At 36.8% G+C, this 26,756-nt stretch overlaps 1 protein-coding gene and 1 long non-coding RNA gene across 2 annotated transcripts; one reads left to right on the top strand and one right to left on the bottom strand.

Annotated features, from left to right (window-relative positions):
- The first annotated feature begins 2,739 nt into the window (after nucleotides 1-2,739).
- On the top strand, nucleotides 2,740-5,815 carry LOC143730794 (uncharacterized). Its single transcript, XR_013200629.1, has 4 exons — nucleotides 2,740-2,780; nucleotides 2,962-3,358; nucleotides 5,358-5,406; nucleotides 5,491-5,815. It is a non-coding gene; the product is annotated as an uncharacterized LOC143730794 (long non-coding RNA).
- A 13,296-nt stretch (nucleotides 5,816-19,111) lies between these two features.
- LOC143730772 (uncharacterized) lies at nucleotides 19,112-24,081 on the bottom strand. The gene is made up of 4 exons (XM_077221361.1): nucleotides 22,567-24,081; nucleotides 21,539-21,627; nucleotides 19,942-20,034; nucleotides 19,112-19,831 (listed from the first exon to the last, which is right to left on the bottom strand). The coding sequence occupies exons 1-4, from the start codon at nucleotides 22,748-22,750 to the stop codon at nucleotides 19,514-19,516; spliced, it is 684 nt and encodes a 227-aa protein (XP_077077476.1). The 5' UTR covers nucleotides 22,751-24,081; the 3' UTR covers nucleotides 19,112-19,513.
- Between the last annotated feature and the right edge of the window lie 2,675 nt (nucleotides 24,082-26,756).

Raw genomic sequence — 26,756 nt, 5'->3', positions numbered from 1 at the left:
AAGCAACTAGTGCGTGCATCCACTTCCGTATTTATCCCCGCGCAGCGGGGGCGGAGTGTGTGATGCGAATCACGCACGCCAATTACATTGGCTCGTTCAATAGTACTCGAAGATGATAGGCTCCCTAGCGTGATCCCATTTCAGTCGCGTCGACTACGTCCTCCGTTCCCTCCTTCAGGGAACGGTGGGTTGCATACGCAACCAGGACGTTCCTCAATTTGTGTGTTTCCCATGTGAATGGTCAGCGTATGAGGCGGCGGCTGCTGCGACAGGCTTTAGCTTCAATTTTTATTAAATTATTCTCTAATCGGTTGCATATTATGTCGTGGATATATCCCTCGAATGCACACTGCAGTCCCTTTTGTCTTGCTCTCTCAGATATTTCACATGTTCGCCAAAAATTACTAATTATCTCATTGGGAATGTCTGACACCGGTGCATACACACTGTAATAGACGTGCTAGACGCAAAAGCTTGACAGGCGTAGCAACAGTAACTAAGGAGGGCGGGGCTTAGCGAAGGGTCAATTATGGCAGAGAAAGAACAGTCAAAATTCTCAGTACCTGCATATAGAGGCAGCGAAGTCAAACAAGTTAAAAAAAGGAAGACAGTATTTGAAAAGGCTATGAACAAAAAGTATTTGGATAAATAAAGAAATCATACGAGAGTCAATATCGGCGTGGCTTTCCAGCGAGCATATTTTTCTTACCCCATTTTTAAGCAAAAAATCACTTAATTTTGAATTCCCCCGGAAAACAAGACATACAATTTTATGGTATTTTACTCATCTAGTAAATGCATCTTGATTTAAGAATTTTTAGATATTTGGACTGGAAACAAGACAAAAATACTAAGTAAGAAAAGCATGTTTGCAGTGCATAACCGATCGGTCTTTGTAGTGTCCGTTCAAGTCAAACAAACATCACACCATGACATCTGCAGTGTGAAGAAGCTTGAACCAGTTTACAGGAAAACCACAATCATAGATGCACTCAGTTGATGCACAAGGTTTAAACTAGAAAAACATCAAGCACTCGACACACTTGATCTCACTCACATCACAGTACATTAGCAAAATAAGATGTACGTCCCAGGAGATGCAACAGATTATTAAATGCTGAAGTATAGTTATAGTTATAGGAGTATAGTTTATGTTAACTAATAACTAATGTTGACGAATGGAACCTTATAGTAAAGTGTTACCCATTTTTCTTATTTAAAAATCTACTTTTTCTAGATTTAAAATACAATCTCTGTACAGAAGATATATTAGAAAATTTCAATCTAAGAACATTTTCTGTCTGTGATCTTGATCTGAATCAGGGCCGCTTCATCTGAGGAAAAAAAATACATTACCAAAAAATTGGAGATAATATTCCATATTACAAAAATACAAATGTGCAAATATGACAAAATATGACATAAATCAGTGTTTCTCTAAAGTAACACCATCCAGGTAAAGTTACAGCGGAGTCTTGCCTCCTCTGAGCACATTGACTTTAACAGAAAGGGGGGGGGGTAATGGAGAACCAATGGGGGAGAGTCACATGACAGGAGGCAATGCCTTCATCGCTCTATGAATACAATTGGTTTGCAATTTTAAATTTGTTTTTATTTTAATATCATTTTCAAATTTCCTATAAATTTAAGTTTTAGTCAGTTTCATTAATGGTTTTGTTAGTTTTTTTTATTTTCTGAACACATTTCTATTTAGTTTTTCTCTATTTATTTGTTTTATTTTCAGTTAAAGACATTTAATTTCAGCAGTCTAATGTTTGCAGTTTACAGTTAACTCTTAATAATAAAAAAGAACATAATCGTTTGAGATTGAACAAAGAACCAAACAAATGCAACTTAAAAGTATAAAAATAAAAATACTCATTCATATTAAAGATGTAATCTTGTTAAACATGTGGTGTATAAGAAAAAAAAAGGCATATGATTATTCTATATGGTTATTTTTATGATTAATCCTTTCAAATATTATTCTTGTATTGCTCCATTTATGCTTTTTGTCTATTGTATATTTTAATATCATATACTCTTAGTTATACTCATATTCATGTGTTCTATTCAGATGAGACATTTCGTTCGCTCTACACTGAAAATATAACTCTTTGTGGGCTTGACATGCTATTTGCTTTTTCCGTTTTCTGTTCAGTGTGGTATCCTGTCTAATATATCTTGTTTATTAATAAGTTTCACATGACATGGTTATCTTGACTGGAATTAAGATACAGCTATATTTGCAAAAGATCTAGATGGAAAAACTTATTCGGCCATTTCGGCTTCTTAGTAGTTCACTTTCACAAGAAAATTAGCCCATGATTTATTCCCTCAAGTCATAGGTGTATATAATATTCTTCTTTCAGACAAATAATTAAAAAATACACTGCCTCTTCCAAGCTTTATAATGGCAGTGAATTGAAACCATCAGTCCATCATAAAAGTGATGATGATCTCAGAACAGACACACCGTTAGCCTGGATATCATATGTAATTAAACAAATAAGTATATTGTACATAAATTATTTAAGTATGAATGCATTACTACTACTTTTATAGACATATTTGAATGTGTTGAAAACTTTAAGTTTAACGGATTAAAATTTTAAAGTTTGTGTACTGTGATTCGATATGATTCAAATCCTGCATCAGCCTATAGTATCCCACCAGAGGAGGAGTCTAACACACGTCACACACTGTATAAAGCTGATCTTTCTGAACGTCTGATCTCTCACAGCGGCACTGGATGTGTCCTCTCTTCTGCTCATCACAAGGTGACTAAAACACTTTATCTTTAATTGTTCACTAAAGAGATTTTATTAATTAATTAAAATCCAGTAATTTATGTCTCTATTATAGTGAAACTGAAATGTAAACCTGTATTGCTCAACAATCATTAACTGAATTTAAACTTCACTCTAAACTGCATACTGCATACTGTATTCTTTTGAACAGATATTACCAAAGGCAAAATATGAGAAATTGCCCTATGGGAGAACATGTGTATGGAGCTTCACAAACTACAGAATAATTATAGGTGGTGGATGTGGTGATGGCGCTGTGGATAAGACACATGCCTTTGGTGATTCGAACCCGGGTTTGAATCCACTGAGCAAGACACTTAACCCCTAGTTGCTCCAGAGGCGTGCGACCTCTGAAATATATAGCAAATATAAGTCGCTTTGGATAAAAGCGTCAGCTAAATGAATAAATGTAAATGTAAACATTTGACAAGCGAGAAAGAGAAGAATGGGGAACAAAAATGACAAAACGTTACGATCTAATGAACCAGAACAGAAAAACACGCCGAGTCTACTCAGAAAAAACAGCATTAATAGCGGCAAACCAAACTGTGAGTATTTATGATGTTTCCTTAACTGTCACCTTTTTTTTCATTGGTTGTTGCGTTAAACCTTACCCAGATACAATAGTGCTATTTTCTGATTGGCTATTGTGTAGCTCGACTAACAACACCAGAGGAGACGCGCTTGATTCCTGCCGGTTCTACGGTGAGCGCGGCGCGGCCAGAGTTTCGGGCGCTGCGGCATATTACATATATATTAAATAGTTTTTCTGCGTGAGAAATACAATGTGTGGCGGGAGTGCGTGACAAAAGACCGAAATTAGTGACTGTCACGCTCAATGCGTGACACTTGAGAGCCCTGCATCGCAGCACGTCCAGTCTGAAATACTATGAAGGTAGTTTTGTTTCTTTATTATTCAATCAAAAAAAACAATTTGAACTTCTAAATTTTTTTCACTTCAAATAAAAAAAACAAAAACAACGAAAAAACACATTCTCTTCAATACTTTTTTTATTCACGGGGTATTTTTTTTTTTTTATTATTTTTTTTTTTTTGCATTTGAACAGTTTTTTCTTTGATTGAAAATATTTTTTTTTGATTGAAACAACTTTTTTGGAATTGAATGATTAAGACACAAATGTCCTTCCCATGTATGGCCCAAACACAAAAAAGATTACTTCAATCAAAGAGAACATTTTCAATAATAAAAAAAAAGTGTTCAAATGCAATTTTTGGAGTCTCAAATATTTTATTTACATTCAAAAACGATTTTTCTATATTTGAAAATGTTTATCTTTTCATTGAAGTGACTTTTTTATTGATTCTGTTGTTTCTTTGTTTGAAGCAACTTCTTTTTTGATTGAATGATAAAGACACAAATGTCCTACCTATTATATGGTCCAATCAAAAAACAATGTTACTTCAATTAAAAAGGTTGCTTTAAACAAAAAAAAAACGGACTTCTATCAAAGAAAACATTTTCAATCAAAGAAAAGCAGTGTTCAAATGTATTTTTTTGAGTCTCAAATATATTTTTGGATTCAAATACTTTTTTTCTTTGATTGAAAAGTTTTTTTTCCATTGAAGTGAAGGTTTTTTTAATTGATAATATTTTTTTTTGATTGAATAATAAAGAAACAAAACTACCTTCATACTTTACCATTTGATGGCCAAGCACACAGCTGATGGTCAAAGACAGGGATGACTTCAGACAGAAGCACTGCACATGGATACCACAACTAAGAACAAACTTACTGCCGATCCTCTTTTCCATGCTGCTAAGAGCATTAAAATGAGAAAAAATAATGGGACAAAAAGAAATCAAGGGACATTTAGAATAGATAAAAATGTGCGATTAATTGCGAGTTAACTATGACATTAATGCGATTAATCGCAATTAAATATTTGTATCGTTTGACAGCACTAATAGCCTATATATTATACTTTTTAGAGGACTTTTTACTTTACTTTTTAAAATATTATTTTATCATTTTGTGTATTGACAAATACTAGATTATGTTTTATGATGAACTTTTAGCATTTAAAACCAAAGTTTAAATTATTAAAAGTGTGTGCATCGACTTTTTGTGACAAAGGTCAGAAACTCCTGTAATGATGTAGATTTTTTGAGGTGCACTCTTGTCATAAATTCATCTATTACTGTTCCTACATAATTTGTAATAAAACAACAACGCTTAAATATCTATTTAGGAGTCTTAGACCTTTCCAACGATATATAGTTTGTCATGATTAAATTAGGATTTAATAGTAATATATTGAAGTAAAGTTAGGCGTCCCGCTAGCGGGCCGGTGACAGTTAATATCAAACTGTCATATTTCATCATCATGTGTTTCATCTTCTCTGATGTCTGAATATGTAAAATCAATTCTAAACTCTGGTTTCTGGAACTTTATTATAAATTTTGTAAATGTGTATCCACAACTGTAAGCGTTAGTCAGATTCTCTGCATCGCAGTGACACTGATTTATGAATTGTCGCTGTTTGAGCAGGAATGCTATAATCTGACGTTTGTTCTTCATTCACAGTTTCTCATGTTTCACCGATTCATTGTGATGTTTTACAGTCACAGAAAAGGTGAGACAGAGAAATAGAGTGAAAACTGATCAGAAATCTGATGTTATATTGATCTGTGTGTTATTTCTGTGTTTCTCCTTTTAGAAAGCAGACGTGTGATTCATCTAACCTGAAAAATATTCTCCATCATGTTCCTTTATCAACAAATAATAAGTTCATGGTTAAAATGTGCACTGTTACAGTATATAAGATGAATGTGTATGAATGGATTTTATATTTATATAGTACATGTTTGGATTTCATGAATATAGTACATGCTTTCCTGAACACATCTGATCTGTATATTAGTTTTACAGTAATCTTATGCAATCACTGTTTTTGAGTTTGAGTTCACTCTCCTAGTTGTACAGATTTGTAAACATGTTCTAAACTTCTGGATTGTTCTTCATTTTTTAAATTAAGGCATTAAGATCAATTTCCAAAAGGTGATTTTTTATTCCTCTTTTTATGCAACTTTAGCCTGAGTGTCTAAACTTATGCATAGCACACATATATACATACATATGGGGGAGGTCTTTTAGTGTTTAATGTTCTATTATTTTGGAATTTAAAAGGTTCTCTGGTGTGTGTGAGTTTTTGTGGGTGACTATTGTGCTGAAGAGTAGAGTCTGTGGTTCGGTTGATGATTGGCTGAAAATAAGACTATAATTACTATATTTTAAAAGCAATGGCTGTGCACTCCTCAGCACAGTGATAGTCCCATAGCTAATAACTATAAGTACATCCAGGTATGCTTGTGCTTTTCTTAACTAGTTTGAAAATATGAAATTATAATTAATAATTTAAAAAATATAAGAAATATATTACATTATATATTTCTATATATATGTGTGTTTATGTTGCAGGAGTCAATATATCTGCATTATGATATATTAATAAATATATTGTCACATAATTTTGAATATATGAGAAAGCGGCAATTCCTTATGTATTATTCAATATATTGTAACATATTAACACATTTTATGTGTATTTTCAAATATGCTGTTAAACCATTTAATGTATTGATCATTCATAATTGGGAAATATATTTGTTCAGTATAGGGTATATGATCATTGCGCTAATATGACTCTGTTCATGATGTATAGAAAACTAGTGCTAGTGTTTTGACAGAATGATTAGAAATTGAATCAGTTTTGCGTGTTTTCATAGAGTTGTGTCTGTAGAAAAAGTTTTTTTGCATTTTAAATGTAGACTGTGGGCCCTATTTTAACGTTCTGAAGCGCAAGTATCAAACGCAAACGCAAGTAACTTCGTGGGCAGATCTCGCGCGTGTTGCTATTATACCGTTGGGATAAATGACTCTTGCGCCAGACGCAAATCTAAAATGTGTTGGTCTGAAGTCGCTGCATTACTCATAGGTGTGGTTTGGGCGTAACGTGAAATAAACCAATCAGAGCTTCATCTCACATTCCACATCTCTTTAATAACTTTTCGGGAAACAAGTTTTAATCCCTTAGAAGCCTATGGAGGAGTGATCCAGCTCTCAGATTTAATCAAAAATATCTTAATTTATGTTTCAAAGATGAAAGAAGGTCTTACGGGGTTGAACAACATGAGGGAGAGTAAATACTGACAGAGTTTACATTTTTGGGTGAACTATCCCTTTAAGTGATTGTCTGATTTGGGTAACACTTTAGAATATGGTTCCTTCGTTAATGAATAACTACACAAGAACCAATGAGTAACACAATATTAACAATCTAGTAACTATTATTAACTACCAAGAAACTCTGATTAACGAACTAGTAAGTAATAGCGCACAGATGAAAGTGGTAGTTCACTATTATAAAAATAAAAAATAGATATAATACAGATGAACAAACGATAAAGCTAGGGCTACAGAATATCCGATCCCTTACTTCAAAAGCGCTCATAGTTAATGAAATGATTTCAGATTATAACCTAGATGTGCAGTGTATGACAGAAACCTGGCTAAAACCAGACGATTACATTACTTTAAATGAGTCCACCCCGCAAGATTACTGTTATAAACATGAACCTCGCCTGAAAGGCAAAGGGGGAGGTGTTGCTGTAATTTATAGTAATATTTTCAAAACCACTAAAAAATCTAGTTTTAAATATACTTCTTTTGAAGTGTTGGTGCTCAATGTAAAAATATATAATGTAAACGATAAATCAAGTTTGAGAATTCTGCTGGCTACTGTATACAGGCCACCAGGGCACCATAAAGATTTTATCAAAGAATTTGCTGACTTTCTATCAGAATTAGTATTGACTGCAGATAAAGTCCTAATTGTTGGTGATTTTAATATACATGTAGATAATGGAAAAGATGCAATGGGATTGGCATTTAAAGACATTCTTAACTCTATTGGAGTTAGACAACACTTGTCAGGACCTACTCATTGTCGTAATCATACTCTAGATCTAATATTATCACATGGAATCAATGTTGATGCTGTTGAAATTCTGCAGCAGAGCGACGACATCTCAGATCATTATCTAGTCTCATGTAAATTACATTTAGCCAAGGCTGCAAAGCCGACTCCGTGTTACAAGTATGTTAGACCTATCACTTCTGCCAATAAAGATTGCTTTATCAATAATCTTCCTAATCAGTTTCATCGTCTCAGCATCCCAGATAGCTTAGAAGAACTTGATATTGCAACAGAAACTTTTAACTCTCTCCTTTCCAGCACTTTAGACACAGTTGCTCCGTTGCACTTAAAGAAGATTAAAGAAAATAGTCCAACGCCGTGGTACAACGAGCACACCCGGGCCCTTAAGAGAGCAGCCAGAAAAATGGAGCGCAACTGGAAGAAAACAAAACTAGATGTACTAGAGAGAAAACTAGAGAGCTCGATTGCTTACAGAGAGGCTTTAAAAGCTGCTAGATCTGCATATTTTTCAACCCTATTAGAAGAAAATAAACATAATCCTAGGTATTTATTTGAAAAAGTGGCTACACTAACGAAAAAGAAAGCTTCAAGCCCAGAGGTTTCCAAGAAACACAGCAGTAATGACTTTATGAACTTCTTCACTTATAAGATTGATAATATTAGGGACAAAATTATAACTATGCAACCGTCTACTACAGCATCGCATCAGGGAGTGCATTATGGTCTCCCTGAGGTAAAATTTGATTCATTCATTGCCATAGGAGAGGAAGAATTTTGCAAACTCGTTAATTCATCTAAATCGACAACATGTATGTTAGACCCTATACCGACTAAACTATTGAAAGAGATGCTTCCAGAAGTCATAGATCCTCTTCTTAACATCATTAATTCGTCTTTGTCTCTAGGATACGTACCAAAAACCTTTAAGCTGGCTATGATTAAACCACTTGTTAAAAAAACGCAACTTGATCCTACAGAATTAGTCAATTACAGGCCGATCTCAAATCTACCTTTTCTATCAAAGATATTAGAAAAAGCAGTATCCTCACAACTGTGTTCCTTTCTTGAAGGAAATGATATCTGCGAGGATTTCCAGTCAGGATTTAGACCGCACCATAGCACTGAGACAGCTCTCATTAGAGTCACAAATGATTTGCTCTTATCATCCGATCGTGGTTGTATCTCTCTATTAGTGCTACTCGATCTTAGTGCTGCATTTGACACCATTGACCACAACATTCTCTTAAATAGACTAGAAAACTATGTTGGCATTAGTGGAATTGCACTAGCATGGTTTAAATCATATTTATCTGACCGCTATCAGTTTGTAGCAGTAAATGAAGAGATGTCTTATCGATCACAAGTTCAGTATGGCGTACCACAAGGCTCAGTTCTCGGACCGCTGCTTTTCACTCTGTACATGCTACCTTTAGGAGATATCATTAGGAAGCATGGCATTAATTTTCACTGTTATGCTGATGATACTCAGCTCTATATTTCTTACAAACCTAACGAAACTCACCAATTCACAAAATTATCGGAATGCATAGTTGATATAAACAATTGGATGACTAGTAATTTCCTACTACTAAATTCTGAAAAAACAGAGATTCTAATTATTGGACAAAAAACTTCCACACGTAATAACCTAGAATACCGTCTAACACTTGATGGCTGCTCTGTTAAGTCTTCGTCGTCAGTTAGGAACCTGGGTGTGCTCTTTGATACCAATCTTTCATTTGAAAGTCACGTGTCTAGTGTCTGTAAAACCGCATTTTTCCATCTTAAAAATATATCTAAATTACCTCATATTCTCTCATTGACAAATGCGGAACAACTAGTTCATGCGTTCATGACATCAAGGCTAGATTATTGTAATGCTCTACTGGGTGGTTGCCCTGCACGCTTAATAAACAAACTACAGCTAGTTCAAAACGCAGCCGCTCGAGTTCTTACCAGAACCAGGAAGTACGACCATATTAGCCCGGTTCTGTCAACACTGCATTGGCTCCCTATTAAACATCGTATAAATTTTAAAATATTGCTGATTACTTACAAAGCACTAAATGGTTTAGCTCCCCAGTACTTGAGCGAGCTCTTAACGCATTATAGTCCTTCACGTCTATTGCGATCTCAAAGTTCTGGCCAGTTGATAATACCTAGAATATCTAAATCGACTGCTGGCGGTAGATCCTTTTCCTGTTTAGCACCAAAACTTTGGAACAATCTTCCTAACATTGTCCGGGAAGCAGACACAGTCTGTCAGTTCAAAGCTAGACTAAAAACACATCTCTTTGACCTAGCATTCACATAACACTCTATAGACTTCTATAATTCAATATTAGGCTGCTTAGATTAGGTCAGCCGGAACTGGGAACACTTCCCTTAAATCCTGATGTACTCGCTACATCATAAGAAGAATGGCATCTACGCTAATTTTAGTGTCTTTGTTTATCCCGAGGTTTTCCCGCAGCCTGCCGGATCCAGGCTGTTTCCAGATCTGACGAAGGACTTTCGCCTGGACCCGATAACAATGCAGTGCTGAAGTGCCGACTAGCCTCTCCCTATGGAGGATCCCTATACCACTCTACAGATAAAGCCTTGTGGAATTTTTTGGTTCGCGTACCTACCCGAAGTGATAAGATAAAATAAAATTCTGCAAAATTTATAGACAAGACAAGTAGTTTGTTTAGGCATGGTTTGTAAGAATTACAAACCTGCGCACATATATTCAAACGCACATAACTATAGAATCAATTCTTAATGCGCATGTGAACGCCATCAGCGTCTATCACAGGTTCATGTTTAAAGTCTGTTTAGAGAGAACGGAGTCGTCTTAACGGCCACTAATTTAATAACAAATGATCATTTAGACGGAAGTGAATCAATCAAAACTAACTTTAGCTGGAAAAAACATTTTTCAAGAACCACTATAAAACTAAACCAATCTCTGTTACCTTAAATTATATGTTTGTCTCTGTAAAGCTGCTTTGAAGCGATCTACATTGTTAAAAGCGCTATATAAATGAGGATGACTTGACTTGACTTGAAGCGGAAGTATCAAACGCAAAACGCAAGTAACTTCCCGGGCAGATCTCGCGCGTGTTGCTATTATACCGGCAGGATAAATGACTCTTGCGCCCGACGCAAATCTAAAATGGGTTGGTCTGAAGTCGCTACATTACTCATAGGTGTGGCTTGGGCGTAACGTGAAATAAACCAATCAGAGCTTCATCTCACATTCCACAAGCTTCAATCCCTTAGAAGCCTATGGAGGAGTGATCCAGCTCTCAGATTTAATCAAAAATATCTTAATTCGTGTCCCGAAGATGAACGAAGGTCTTACGGGGTTGAACAACATGAGGGAGAGTAAATACTGACAGCATTTACATTTTTGGGTGAACTATCCCTTTAAGTGATTGTCTGATTTGGAACATAGGCCCAGTCCCAATTTGCATACCATCCGTCCAAAATAGTTCGTTCGTAATCCGTTCGAAAATAGAATTAGTACGTCCCAAATCGTAGTGGCTATGTTGAAATGAATGTTTCAAAGATACCCGGATGGTCTACTATTTCCGGTCAGAATCTGAAGTGCAGATCGATGCACACGCTAACGGCTAATATTGCCCACAACCCATAAGATTCAGTTAGAACTACAAACACGAGTGAAAAGTGTTAAAAAACTACAGACATGGAGGACGCGCGAGTCCGGCGGTTATGTAGAGAGATTTAGAGAAAGGGGTTTGAGTGATTAATTATCAGTATCTAACCTGACGAAAAGGTATTTATTCAACGTTGTCTACATATATTGCATCTGCAGCAGCATTGTGAACTTTTGTAAAGATACGTTTAGCCATTTCCTTTTAAATGCACATTATATTCACATTGCAAACACATGAGGAGAGTCTCCGCATGAAAGACCCGCGACTGGCAGATGAACGTGCTCTCCGAAACGGTAGGAAATCAAATTAGATTAAATGGAGGATTTTAACTGTGACAGGATCATTGACAGGGCAGTTTACGGTGACAGGATTATTGACAGGGCAGTTTACAGTGACAGGATGATTGACAGGGCAGTTTACGGTGACAGGATGATTGACAGGGCAGTTTACGGTGACAGGATGATTGACAGGGCAGTTTACGGTGACAGGATTATTGACAGGGCAGTTTACGGTGACAGGTTGATTGTCAGGGCAGTTTACGGTGACAGGATGATTGACAGGTCAGTTTACGGTGACAGGACGATTGACAGGGCAGTTTACGGTGACAGGATGATTGTCAGGGCAGTTTACAGTGACAGAATGATTGTCAGGGCAGTTTACGGTGACAGGATGATTGACAGGGCAGTTTACGGTGACAGGATGATTGTCAGGGCAGTTTACGGTGACAGGATGATTGACAGGGCAGTTTACGGTGACAGGATTATTGACAGGGCAGTTTACGGTGACAGGATGATTGTCAGGGCAGTTTACGGTGACAGGATGATTGTCAGGGCAGTTTGACAGGGCAGTTTACGGTGACAGGATTATTGACAGGGCAGTTTACGGTGACAGGATGATTGTCAGGGCAGTTTACGGTGACAGGATGATTGACAGGGCAGTTTACGGTGACAGGATGATTGACAGGGCAGTTTATGGTGACAGGATTATTGACAGGGCAGTTTACGGTGACAGGATGATTGTCAGGGCAGTTTACGGTGAAAGGATGATTGTCAGGGCAGTTTACGGTGACAGGATGATTGTCAGGGCAGTTTACGGTGACAGGATGATTGACAGGGCAGTTTACGGTGACAGGATGATTGTCAGGGCAGTTTTATTGACAGGGCAGTTTACGGTGACAGGATGATTGACAGGGCAGTTTACTGTGACAGGATGATTGTCAGGGCAGTTTACAGTGACAGGATGATTGTCAGGGCAGTTTACGGTGACAGGATGATTGACAGGGCAGTTTACGGTGACAGGATGATTGTCAGGGCAGTTTACGGTGACAGGATGATTGTCAGGGCAGTTTACAGTGACAGGATGATTGACAGGGCAGTTTACAGTGACAGGATGATTGTCAGGGCAGTTTACGGTGACAGGATGATTGTCAGGGCAGTTTACAGTGACAGGATGATTGACAGGGCAGTTTACAGTGACAGGATGATTGACAGGGCAGTTTACAGTGACAGGATGATTGACAGGGCAGTTTACGGTGACAGGATGATTGACAGGGCAGTTTACAGTGACAGGATGATTGACAGGGCAGTTTACGGTGACAGGATGATTGACAGGGCAGTTTACAGTGACAGGATGATTGACAGGGCAGTTTACGGTGACAGGATGATTGACAGGGCAGTTTACAGTGACAGGATGATTGACAGGGCAGTTTACAGTGACAGGATGATTGACAGGGCAGTTTACGGTGACAGGATGATTGACAGGGCAGTTTACGGTGACACAATGCACGCAACAGATCTGTCCGTTAAAGAGGACGTGATAGTATGTCCCAAAGCTTGCCTGGTCTTTTGCTACACACTCAAAAGCATGTACTTTTTCTTCACAAAAAGAGTACATACTTTTAGGTCGTAGTAAGTAGGCTTACGGATTGCTTGGGTCCTCAGCTGGGACTCAACACCATAGATATACATAATAAAGGCTCGATGTCTCGTCCGCGCTGCTGACCAATGGAGGTCGTCGTCCGCATCTGGCGGCCATCTTGCCACAGTCAGCTCACTCACTTGTAACATTGTGTTTTAATGGTGCATGTACTTTTTAAATATGCATAACTTGCTCAATTTTCTACTGATTTTCAAACGGTTTGGTTTGTTATAAACGTCAGAGATGTAGTTATGACACTGCATACTTATTAATAATTATAACCATGGACTTCCATATGAAAATAACATTGAACAGAACAGATAGGTGCAATGAATATACACACGCACTAGGTATTTATGTTAAATCAATATATAGGCTACTAAAACTCAGTGTACAGAATGGCAACATGATAATATATATATATATATATTATAATATGAATATTACTATTATAATAAAATAATTTACATTTTTATTTCAGGATTCTTTGATGAATAGAAAGTTCAAAAGAACAACATTTATCTGAAATAGAATCTTTGGTAACATTAAACACTACCGTTCAAAACTTTGGAGTCAGTAATAATTTTTATTTTATTTTTGGGGGGAAATAAATAAAATAAAGCAATACTTTTATTCATCAAGGAGGAATTAAATTGATCAAAACTGATCAATGAACAGAAAGTTAAAAACAACAGCATTTATTTGAAATAAATGCTGTTGTTTTTAACTTTCTGTTCATCAAAGAATCCTAAAAAAAATGGTACACGACTGTCTTCAACATTGATAATAATCATAAATGTTTCTTGAGCATCAAATCAACTGATTTCCGAAGGATCATGTGACACTGAAGACTGGAGTAATGATGCTGAAAATTCAGCTTTGATCACAGGAATAAGTTATATTTTAAAATATATTAAAATCGGAAACAGTTATTTTAAATTGTAATAATATTTCACAGTATTACTGTTTTTTGTTGTATTTTTAATGAAATACAGCATTGGTGATCCGATCCCAAACTTTTGAACGGCAGTGTACATAAAGAAATGCTGCACTCACAGCTTCTTGTTATTAACCAGATAATAACTACAACCACATCCACAAAGATTGTAATTTAGACAAAAGATTAGTTGTCATAAAATCATTATTGGTGTCAGTAAAACCTATATAATTGAACAGCTCGATTGTGGTCTCAGCCTTGATGCACAACTATGCTGCACGATTAAGTCGTTTTTCGAAAAAGAAAAGCAATTTCAACATGTTCAAGCATCCAGAATTATAGCCACGTTAATAACATTTGTAAGAAACCAAACGTTTGTAAATCCGTCAAGATTACATCGACATAAGAGTATGTGTGTTCGTGCAGATCACAGATCTGACATCAGACACAGAGCCCGCCAGAAAGCTTGCCTGTGACAAGATGGCCGCCGGTGATGATGATGATAGAGACTCCGCCGTAAGACATCTAGCCTTTATCATGTATATCTATGCTCAACACTTCACCACACCGGCTCTGCACAGGCCGATTGGTTTATGAAAGTGGTTCTCAATTTTTTCCGTCTCGCCCCCCTTTAAGGCAGAGCGCTAACCGCTCTTCACGCACTAGCTTGAATGCCAGCGCAACGGCTGTTTTTTTTTGGCGGGGTGTTATGGGGGTTGTTGATCTCCTGCGCCCCCCGTGCAGTTTCCCTTGGGGGCGCGCCCCACTCTCTGAGAACCACTGGTTTATGACATCAAAAGTACAATGAGAGCGATTAGAGAGCAGGCGCTTTGCATGCTTTTGAATCGCTCTCGCAAACAAGCCTATGAACATGACAAAACCATGTTAACATCTGCAGTGTGAAGAAACTTTAACCTGTTTATACCCTGAGCGAACTACAGCAGATGAACAGGAAAACCACATGTGTTTATGCACAAGGTTTGAACCAGAAAACAAGCACTCGACATACTATCTCACTCACACATCACATGTACATAAGCAAAATATGATGTACATCCCAGGAGATACAACAGATTATTAAATGCTGAAGAAGTATTGTTCATGTTAACTAACATTAACGAATGTAACAGTTTAAAGTGATAACCTTATACCTGTTGATCACTTTACCTTACCTTATAGGTAAAGGAAAGGCAAGGCAAGTTTATTTATATAGCACATTTCATACACGGTGGTAATTTAAAGTGCTTTACATAGAAGAAATTAAAATAATCAAAAGAAATCAGAGTAATTAAAACAGTGATCGACAGGTTTATTTGCAGAAGTATGTGATCACAATGATGAAGCAGGGGAGTAACTGAGGTTTAGTGCAGGTAAGGAGTCAGGTAAGTGTTCTTTGAGGGAACGACGAGACCAGACACCGGTGAACTGCAGTGGGAAGAGTTATATAGTGCTGGATGATGATCAGTGCAGATCGGTGACAGGTGACAGCGATCTCTGTGATTGGGAAGTGCGTGCAGGGCACCGAGTGGTCTGGGGTGTTCACTGATATGCTCACGCAAAAATCGCTGCAAACGAAGCTTTCCAACAGGTTTTATCGTAGTTTTTGGAAGAATGTTCGGGTTGTGAGGCGTTGGAAAAATAGGTCCACAGTTCTACAACGAATGGTAAAACACCTGTAAAGATAAATTCACTAATCTGGTGCACTTTGAGTGCCCCGAATCCGCTGTTAAAAATAAATAATCCAACTGCCCAAACATATGATATTCTCTGATTTAGATATCTGATCATCGCATTACAATTATTCAAATTATCAGTGTTAAGCATGATAATATGGTTAAATATCACACTGAAGCTGATTTAAAAATAACATTTACTTAAAATAAAAGTTCTTCTTTTGGCAAAAGTCTGTCTTACTAAACTAAAACTTGCCAATTGAAAACCTTCAAACTTCAAGCTTTTAAAACTACTACAAACTTTCTAGTTAGGCTTTTTCAAGAGAACTTAAAGTTTGTCTACAAACTTTTTTTATCTAATTGTAAAGTGTTACCAAATTATGATAAACATCATGTACACATATTACAACGCTGCCTGATTCAAGCAGATCGTGGCTGTTAATGCATGAAAATACAAATTCAGCATTAACATTCACCATGTTTATTCTAATTTGAAGGGCTTTGATAACATATCTGTGAAAATAAAATGCATTACGAGTAAAAAAAGAAAATATTGCATGTTTGTTCGGGTAGTGAATTTACAACAAAACCTGTTAATTATTCAACAAGAGAAATAGGCGGAGTTATTCATCATTGCGCAACACAATTCGGATACATGACAACTTACTTACAGTGCTTGACATTTTCGTGAAAAAGGATTTTTTGCCATTTTGAACTCTATGAAACTGATGGATTCGGCGCGGGTGCGGGCGTGTCGTAAGCTAATGCACGAGTGACTGATTACCATGGAAACGTGAAAGTCACGTATAGACTATCCTTGACTCTTTTGATTTTAAATATCGATGTATACACACCCGTGAAAACCTCAGCTTGTCGTTGACACACTTGCCCTATGAAAAAGTGCGGGGGACGAATTTACATTGTATAAAAAGTGGGGGGGAGACGTCCCCCCCCGCCCCCCGCGTAATCTACGCCCATTCCTGCACCGTCTCTGGGCCAGCATCCTCTAGGGGCCTTTTTAGGGGCTTTCCTCTCAGGGCGAATGAGAGGATGCTTAAATGCTTTTTATCTGACATCTTTGAAAGACAGATGCAATGATTAATGCATCCATGGCCAGGATATAATTATAAAATATGACCTGATTTTAAAAGTGACCTATAAGTTATAACATCGACTATGCAATAGACTTTGATGTATTTAGTTCTAATAAAATTATTAAGCCTATTTGGAGAGAGAGATGTTTATAATGTGACAAATATGTCAGTCATCATGTGATAACGAAAATATGACAAGGCTGTAAAACTGCTGAACAGGCTGTAAAACGAAACTTTCGGAAGATGTTGTAGCAGAATCATGTGAACGATTCCAGGATATGCTTTTTTTTCCATTGGTTGTTGAGTTAAACCTTACCCAGATACAATAGTGCTATTTTCTGATTGGCTATTGTGTAGCTCGACTAACAACACGAGAGGAGACGCGCTTGATTCCTGCCGGTTCCAGTGAGAGCGGCGCGGCCAGAGAAATGTTGGGCGCTGCGGCATATTAAATATATTATAAATAGTTTTTCCGCGTGAGAAATACAATGGCCCTCATTTATCATTCTTGCGTAGAAACGGGAGTATATGTTGGCGTAAGATTATGCTTACACTCCTCTCACCGCCTGATTTATGAAGCTGTGCGTACCTTTGAAATCCAGGTGTACGCAACACCTGCCCTTGATAAATGCCGCGGCTGAAAACGATCGTCATTAGAATAACACGCCCCTATATATTCAAGTCTCCGCTTCCCCCACGTCCTCATTTTACGCCATGGACACACGGAAGACGGCACAGAAGAGAAACTTCTCCGACGTGGAGATCGAGACCATCACCAGGGAAAAGGAAAGAAACAAAATTGTTTTATTTGGGAGTTTAAAGAGTGTGATTAAAGGTTAAAGTGGATTAAAGTGGGATTAATTCAACCTAAATTACGAGTTCTGTTAATAGTGTGGGGGTTGAGAAGCGCACTCCAGCAGAGTTAAGAATGTTTTATTGCTTAATATAGACCAATAGTGATCAAGTTAAGCATGAGTTTTCTTGTTTATTGTAGGTGGAAAAAAAGTGGTCAGATCTAAAGATCGCCACAAAGAGGCGCGTCTCGCCACTGAAGATTTTATTATTTATATGATTTTTTTATTTTCGCTTATTGTTATTTAGAAGAAGAATGTCGTTATTATTATTATTATTATTATTATTATTATTATTATTTAACAGAAGAAGAATGTCATTTTTATCATTTTGTCATTCTAAATTATTTTTTGGTCATTGAAAGCTGAACCCAGGTCATTACTGGTCATTACTGAACCCAGTCCGTGCGCACCACCTAACCCTGAAACGTCAGGTACAGCGCACAGGCTCGCAACTGAAGGAATACATATGCCTACAAATCAAATGCTTTGGTAAAATCACACAAATTAAACATTGAAGTCCATGTTGCACAAAAATAAACACTGAAGTTTATAATTACTTTGTTATTGTTGTTGTTTTTTACAGTGGGTCATAATACATCACATATTTTAGTTTGTCAGTGGGTTTTGTGGTGTTAGGATTTTTTTTTCTGCGCATTTCCGCACTGACTCAAAACGTGCGTACATGTACAGCACCTCCTGAGCTGGCGTAGGATTTGAGCGTGCCGTACGCCAAAGTCCATATTGATCAATCTCAAAGTCACCGTGGTTTTGGGTGTACGCCAGGTGTACGCTGGAAATTTGGTGTACGCACTTTTGATAAATGAGGGCCATTGTGTGGCGGGAGTGCGTGACTAAAGACCGAAATGAGTGACACTTGAGAGCCCTGCAGTTTGGTCACCCCCCCCCCCCCCCCCAGTTAAAAAATCCTATCTGCGCCACTGCGTCCTACACTCAAAAAAATGATATGTTGGACTAACTTAACTTTTTTATGTCAACAGAATGCACATAACTGGGTTATGTTGGATTTAAGTAACATTATTTATTTCGGTAAACGTAAGTGAATTACTTAAGGTAAATGCAATGTTGTTTAGTTGAATCAACTTACCAGTCTTGGTTTTGTTTTAAACAATAAAGTTAATTAACTACAATTATCCTAAAATTAATTTTTTTAAATTCATCCAAAATAAATAATCCATTTTCATTCTGTTCCAGTTTTTTATTGAATCCATTCAATAACAATTCTGAAAACTTTCAACCAAAATTCCAACAAGAATAACTTGTACAAAATATGTAATCTCAAAAGACTAACTTTACTTTTCAAAATGTAAAGAATCTGCTTATTACAAGAAAATAAAAATAAATAAAAGCATGTTGTCTTTAAATTAAATGATTTATAAAATATTCACATACATGTGTTATACTTGAAAAATAATAGCAGTCTTCTTTTGCCTCCTTTTAATTGCATAAAAACAAAACAAAAAAAACAACAGTATTATGTATGTACTTTATGCAACAGTATGCAACATTATGGAGAAAACAAACTCCATTACGCCTTCCTGGCTCTTGGTCCTGACATCAAGTTACTCCTGACATCAAGTTACAGCGTTTACGAAAGGAGTTTATTTTTCAGGACCTGGACCTTGTTTGAAAGCTTGTGTGCATCTAGCTCCATAAAAATCTTTTGAAATACTTCAAAAGTGTACCTCAGGTCCTGTGGGTAAGCCAAGTTTAAAGTGTAAATTAGACCAAGCATCACAGAACAAGCATTAGCCACATTGTTCAGGTTTTCGAGTATTTGGACGCCTTCAATGATAATGCCGACATCTTCATAAGCGTCTGTAGCATCTGCCCCTTCATGTACGATGACATAAATGCCTAGGGTGGTGTTGCGCACTGAAGTTTGGGCTTCATCATGTTCAACATCCTAAAAAAGTAAAACACAAATAGAAATAATTAATAACAGATCTGGGGTGAAAGTGGGAGTTGGTTGTAAAGAAACATACAATAGTTTTTTTTTTTAAGTAAATAACTTACCAAGTACTCCTTCACAAGGTTTGTGGGGTCTTCGTTCATGTAAACCGTAAGGGCTTTCAAGATGCATTCCCGTTTTTTTTCGATGGTGTCATTCTGAAAAAATTTGAAATGAGCATTAGTTAGCACTTTGCTTTTTAGACTTGTTACTGTACCTGTAACATTTTAAGTAGCATTATACAGATTATTCCACTGTGATGTTTTCATTCAAGTCAAGTTTGTCATTCTTGTGATTACATGAAGAAACAGAAAAACTGAGAAAGATTAAATCCAGAAGAGCTGCGTCAACATCTCCAAGACACCTGAAGAAACCTTCCTGCAAAGCTAACTGAAAAACTATGAGCAAGTGTACCTGGACAAAAGCAAAGGCTGGTCACACCAAGTATTGGTTTTATGAAGTTAATAGAAGTTAAGTAAATAAAATCTATTTATGGCATTATGTTTTAAAACAGTACAAAAATTACTGTAGCTTCGCAGGAAGGTTTCTTCAGGTGTCTTAGAGATGTTGACGCAGATCTTCTGGATTGAATCTTTCTCAGTGTTTCTGTTTCTTCATGTAATCATAGACAGACTTGATGATGATGAGATCCAATCTCTGTGTGGATCATATTGGCTATTGTCAGACTCCTTGTGCATATAAAGATGTCACTGGATTATTACAATTAATGGCAAAAAGAATGTTTGGAAATGTAAACCGACATTTTGTACAGACACACTGCAGTAAAAGATTTAAATACCTGGCTTAAAACCATTTTTTTGGGTTCTGTTTCTCTTGGCCTCAAGAACATACTCCACGGAGTCTACAACTTTAAAATTTTCCCTGTAATATTCTTTACGCTTAAATGCAGAGGCTAGTGGACCACCATGCTTTATTGCTGTGAGTAAAGGATTTGTTGTACTTAAAGATGTAACAAGGTCTTTGACTAGAAACTCATCATTGTCAATCCTGTGCTTTTGTAAGGTGTCTACAATAATTCTGTATGACAAAGGGAAAGAAGCATCACTCAGTAAATAATGCAAGTCCTCCAACAACTCATCGACAGCTGTGCCTGGGACATGATAGTGATTCTCAAGCTTCAACAGCAAGGAAGCAAATTTTAGCTCTACCAACTTTGGCAAGTTCTCTGGAACCTCTCCTGTATCAATACAATCGGAATCCTCCTCTAACGTAGATGTATTGATTTCTTCGTTTGAAAGAGTGTCATCAGATATTCCTCTTACTTCTTGTGTTTTCACTATTCCTTCCTTAAAATCAGTCAACGAACACTGACAATGTTTTCGCCTCTTATGTGAATTAAATGTGCTATACACATTTGATTTAAACAAGCAGTCCTTAAACATACAACTTACTGTCTCATGACTGCGCAAATGCTTATTTATGTGGAGAAAGTAATCATTTACTGAAGGAATGTCAGTAACACCACAAACATGACAATTTATCTTTGTACTTTCGCTAGAATTTTGCTTTTGAGGTTGCTGCTCACTACCATGTGATCTGCATAAGTGGGACCGCAGTGCATTCCAGGTTTTAAAAGTGCATGGACAGTAAGAATATGCGCATGGATATGCTTGTCTGCGGCCATAGTGTCCATGTACCAACCTGAAGTGTTTTAAAAGCTTTGATCTTGATGTGTGAGACGAGCCACAATCTCTGCACAGCCACATGTAGGACTCTAGAACTCCAAAACTCTGTGAGAAAAAACAAGATGTAAGTCACCAAAGAATAATAATGATATAAACAACACTGTGACACTTTATAATAACGTTCAGTTATAAGTGACTTAAAAGTTATTAGTTAATGATAAACTAATAATTTACAAAACATGTCTATATTCACATATGATTAATAAGTGCTGTGCTAACATTTTATGAATGTTTTGTTAAATTAGTTATAAGTCACTAATAAGGTTATTAGTTAATGATGAACTAATCATTTACAAAACATGACTACATTCATAAATGACTAATAAGTGGTATGCAATTTTTTTTTTATTTTTGTTAATTCAGATGTAAGTAATTTATAAATTATTAGTTAATACAGGTTTATAAATTATTAATAAGTGGTATGCTATACAGTAAAAATCTGTATATCCATGATAAATAGTTTACACTTTAGATTAGGCCTAACCACCAAGCTTGTATTACTTAGCTAACATCAGATGCCATCTTATTCACATGTCAAATGTGTTTATAGCTGTTATTTGGGTCTTCCAAAGTTTGAGAGTTAACATTTGACATTAAATAAAAATGCTCAACACCATTATTTGAGACAGTTATTAAAACTGATAACATTACTAAAATGTGAAAGTGCTTTGCTTTATACAGTAACGTACACACAACAATCTCTGTCAACACATAAATGGAGAAACTCTTATTAACTAACAATTTAATAAGTTATTTGTGTCTTTGTGTGAGGAAATTCACATCAAAGTTAACAAGTATGCATATTATAAAAGATCGAAACACACGAATGTAACGTTATGCCTAACGTTAACTAACAAAAATGCGAAAACCAGACGAGGAACGCGGCAACTTCATTAAAATAGCCTAACATACAAAACACGATATCCGCGATAATCTACTGACAGCTTCTAGCTTATATAAATGCATAAAAGTAAAATACCTCACCTCTGTGTCCACAAAGACAAAACGTTGATTGTGAAATGTTGCATTTGACTGCACAAAATGGCGATGAGGGAATTTGAGTGAGCTGAAGGATCGTTGGATGTGCTTTCCATCTGCGCATGTGCAAATACAGCTCCACCTGCTGACCAAAGTGCGGTACTGCAGAAGCAACACAACTGCATTTCATTCATTTAACACAAGTGAGCTGTGTAAATGGGAAATATCACTTTTTCTAATTTTGTCAACACAACTGTTTTAATTTTAATGCACAAACGTAAGAGCATTATTTAATTTAAACATAATTAGATTCTTAGGACCAACAACTACCAATTTTCATTTTTTTGAGTGTAAGTGCACTGAAACTTTTTACAGACATAATGATGTTATACTGTATGTATATTATGTCCCTCACTAACCCTACCTATCACAGAAAACTATCGGCATTTTTACATTTTCAGCGTGTTTTCCAAAAAACAAACAATTCCCACAAGGACAAGTATTTCGGATATTGCCATATTGGTCACAAACACACACACTTAAGCATACACAATCTCTCTCTCTCTCTCTCTCTCTCTCTCTCTCTCTCTCTCTCTCTCTCGCTCTCTCTCTCTCTCTCTCGGAGGGGCATCGCTGCTTCACACAACAGCCTCTCACAAGTTAGAAAGAAAAAACAAAGCCAATCAGTTTAGCGATGTGTGTTAAGCAGGCGGGATTCAGATATTAACCGTGTGTGTAGACCATGAAATGCTTACTTGATTACTGATTAAATAAAATAGCCTAAGTCTAATACATAAAAACCACAAGACACAACCGGACAACAGTGGTTATATACAAATATATTAATCGAAATTATTGCTAGGGACATATCAGTGTCACTGGATTTTGGTAAGGACACGTCCCTAGCGTCCCTACTAAATTCTACGCCCCAACTTTCATTCACATAACTAGGGTCTTCAAAACAATAAACAAAACAATCTTTTTTTCTTTTTTCCAAGGTCAAACCCGTGCATTAATTTAGCATTTTGAATGAAGAAATGTTTCGGTGATAAGGTTTGACACATCAACACTAAACAAAACTAAACACTTCTTTAATACTGCACCATATTTCCTCCAAACTGCTTTCTCTGTGTCTGAGGCAAAAGACTAATGCTCAGAAAAATCAAGGTTACTTTCAGATAACATGTTACACATCATCTTCTTTGTTTGTGTGACAGCAGTTTTTCATCTGCGTCAGTCCTGCATTTCCTGCATCTTACAAATAGAAATTCGATCAGGCAACAAAATGGCATTCAGCAAATTTAAAACTAACTCACCATGAAAGATAGGTCGACCATCTGAGTTAAAAAAATGTTCGATGTTTCCACAGCACCAAAAATCATGAGCGTCCTGAACGAATAACGAGAGTGTGTAAATCGGCACACCATAAGTTGACAACCACACAGGATGTCACATCATATCTTGCGCAATTCAGGCATATTATTTTGTCTCTGAAGGCAGAACCACTACAAACATGTTCTCACAGACCAACCTGATCTCACAGAATTCCGTGAAATGAACACGGACCCTTAGCTCAAAATCCGTGGAAGTTTCACGGAATCGCCGAAAATTCCGTGATGTGCCCACGGAAGTGATGCCTATGTAAGTCAATGACAGGCAGCATCCGTGGTCCACACACGGACAGTTACAACACACGCGCTCCCCCAATTGACGTCGTTTTATAATTTGTAAATGTATCGCTTTGAATATTCTGAGTTTACTTAAAGTACTTTACTTTAAATATTTAGTTTTAAAGTGATTTTAACTTGATTGTTCTGCCGTCGTTTGATCGCTAGGATAACGTCTGGTCACCCTGAATTCCGTGACCGTACCACGGAATATTCAGTGGTCGCCACAGATTTTTTCACAGCTGGACGAGATTGCCTATTGCTGATTTTGACACTTTCCGTATTCAAGTTGTCTGTGTTTGTGATGCATGTAGCCTAATTAAACTGTGAACCTCTTATCTCCCCTGACCCGTTTCTATAGCCTTTTGCTTATTGACAAATTCTGTGATGGCACCACGGATTCTACCGTGACGGGACCACGGAATTCTTCCGTGACCGTACCACGGAATATTCAGTGGTCGCCACAGATTGTTTCACCTTCACTGGACGATATAGCCTATTGCTGATTTTGACACTTTAGGCTATTACAGTAAGTTGTCTGTGTTTGCGATGTTGCCTCATTAAACTGTGAACATATTATCTCCCCCGATCAGTTTGTAACCGTTTTTACTTATTGTCAAATTCTGTGATGGCACCACGGATTCTTCCGTGACGGGACCACGGAATTCTTCCGTGACGGGACCACGGAATATTCAGTGGTCGCCACAGATTGTTTCACCTTCACTGGACAGCCTATTGCTGATTTTGACACTTTAGGCTATTAAGTTGTCTGTGTTTGCGATGTTGCCTAATTAAACTGTGAACATATTATCTCCCCCGATCAGTTTGTAACAGTTTTCCTTATTGTCAAATTCTGTGACGGGACCACGGAATTCTTCCGTGACGGGACCACGGAATATTCAGTCGTCGCCACAGATTTTTTTCACCTTCACTGGACGAGATTGCCTATTGCTGATTTTGACACTTTCAGTAGGCTATTCAAGTTGTCTGTTTTTGCATGCATGTAGCCTAATTAAACTGTGAACATATTATCTCCCCCGATCAGTTTGTAACCGTTTTTACTTATTGTCAAATTCTGTGATGGCACCACGGATTCTTCCGTGACGGGACCACGGAATTCTTCCGTGACGGGACCACGGAATATTCAGTGGTCGCCACAGATTGTTTCACCTTCACTGGACAGCCTATTGCTGATTTTGACACTTTAGGCTATTAAGTTGTCTGTGTTTGCGATGTTGCCTAATTAAACTGTGAACATATTATCTCCCCCGATCAGTTTGTAACAGTTTTCCTTATTGTCAAATTCTGTGACGGGACCACGGAATTCTTCCGTGACGGGACCACGGAATATTCAGTCGTCGCCACAGATTTTTTTCACCTTCACTGGACGAGATTGCCTATTGCTGATTTTGACACTTTCAGTAGGCTATTCAAGTTGTCTGTTTTTGCATGCATGTAGCCTAATTAAACTGTGAACATATTATCTCCCCTGACCAGTTTCTATAGCCTTTTGCTTATTGACAAATTCTGTGATGGCACCACGGATTCTTCCGTGACGGGACACACGGATAACCGGATAACTAGAGGCAGGCTTGATCAATCAAACTCCCCATCCATCATCTTGTGTAAATAATATTTGGACTAATTTACAATTTTTTTTATGTTTACTCAATTGAAAGATAGGCATATACAGACAACGAAAAAAAAAATGATAAAGACTAATTATAAATTAATGTTAAATCGGACGAGTCTGTTGCCATGACGGCGACCCCACTTTCGCGGTTTTTCCGTCATTGCGAGGATCCCCTCTACAAATCGGTATGTATCTCAGACCTGCTACTTATTTACTATCTATAAATGTTGAATTAAACGTTTTAATGCGTTTTAGATGGCTTGTATTGTTGATTGCTAAATAGTTGACATGATATCGTGTCTGTAACGTTAGTGGTTTTTCTCTAAAAAAAAGTATGCATTTTTACATTACAAATATTTAATGTTTTCTCAAAATGAGTTTATTTTTTTTCATCCATCCAGTAACGTTACCAACATCTCATCCTATGTAGCACCATCATGTACACCAAAAAATATAGAGGAAATCGATTTTTTTTCTCCAGTATTATTTCCTAAGTAATTAAAGCATATAGCTAGGCCCTATCCTGAAATCCGTCTGATATTGTTTCAAATCATCTTGTGTGTAAACAAAATGAAAAAAAATAATTTTATCATATGCATATGTTCAGATTTTTGTTACCGAAAATATATATGCAAAATTGCGTTTATTTAATGAGATAATGCCTACTTTGCATAATTAAACATACACATTTCAAAAACTTATAATACACTGTTTTTATATACTTAATTGTGTAATTAATCAACTGAGGAAGTTTCATGGTGATAACTATTATTTTAAAAGTTTACCCTATTCACCTATAGTGTCTCGCATTAATGTGGACATTATATTTTTTTCTCAGAGATACTGTATATCTAATTATGCTTTCTTGTCTGTTCTACAGATTATTTGCTTTTTAC

Source organism: Siphateles boraxobius, unplaced genomic scaffold, assembly GCF_051911475.1.
Source record: "Siphateles boraxobius isolate OS27281-9 unplaced genomic scaffold, OSU_SipBor_1 81, whole genome shotgun sequence".
Taxonomy (NCBI): domain Eukaryota; kingdom Metazoa; phylum Chordata; class Actinopteri; order Cypriniformes; family Leuciscidae; genus Siphateles; species Siphateles boraxobius.
Note: the sequence above shows the minus strand (reverse complement) of the source record. Positions and strands in the feature narration are given on the sequence as shown.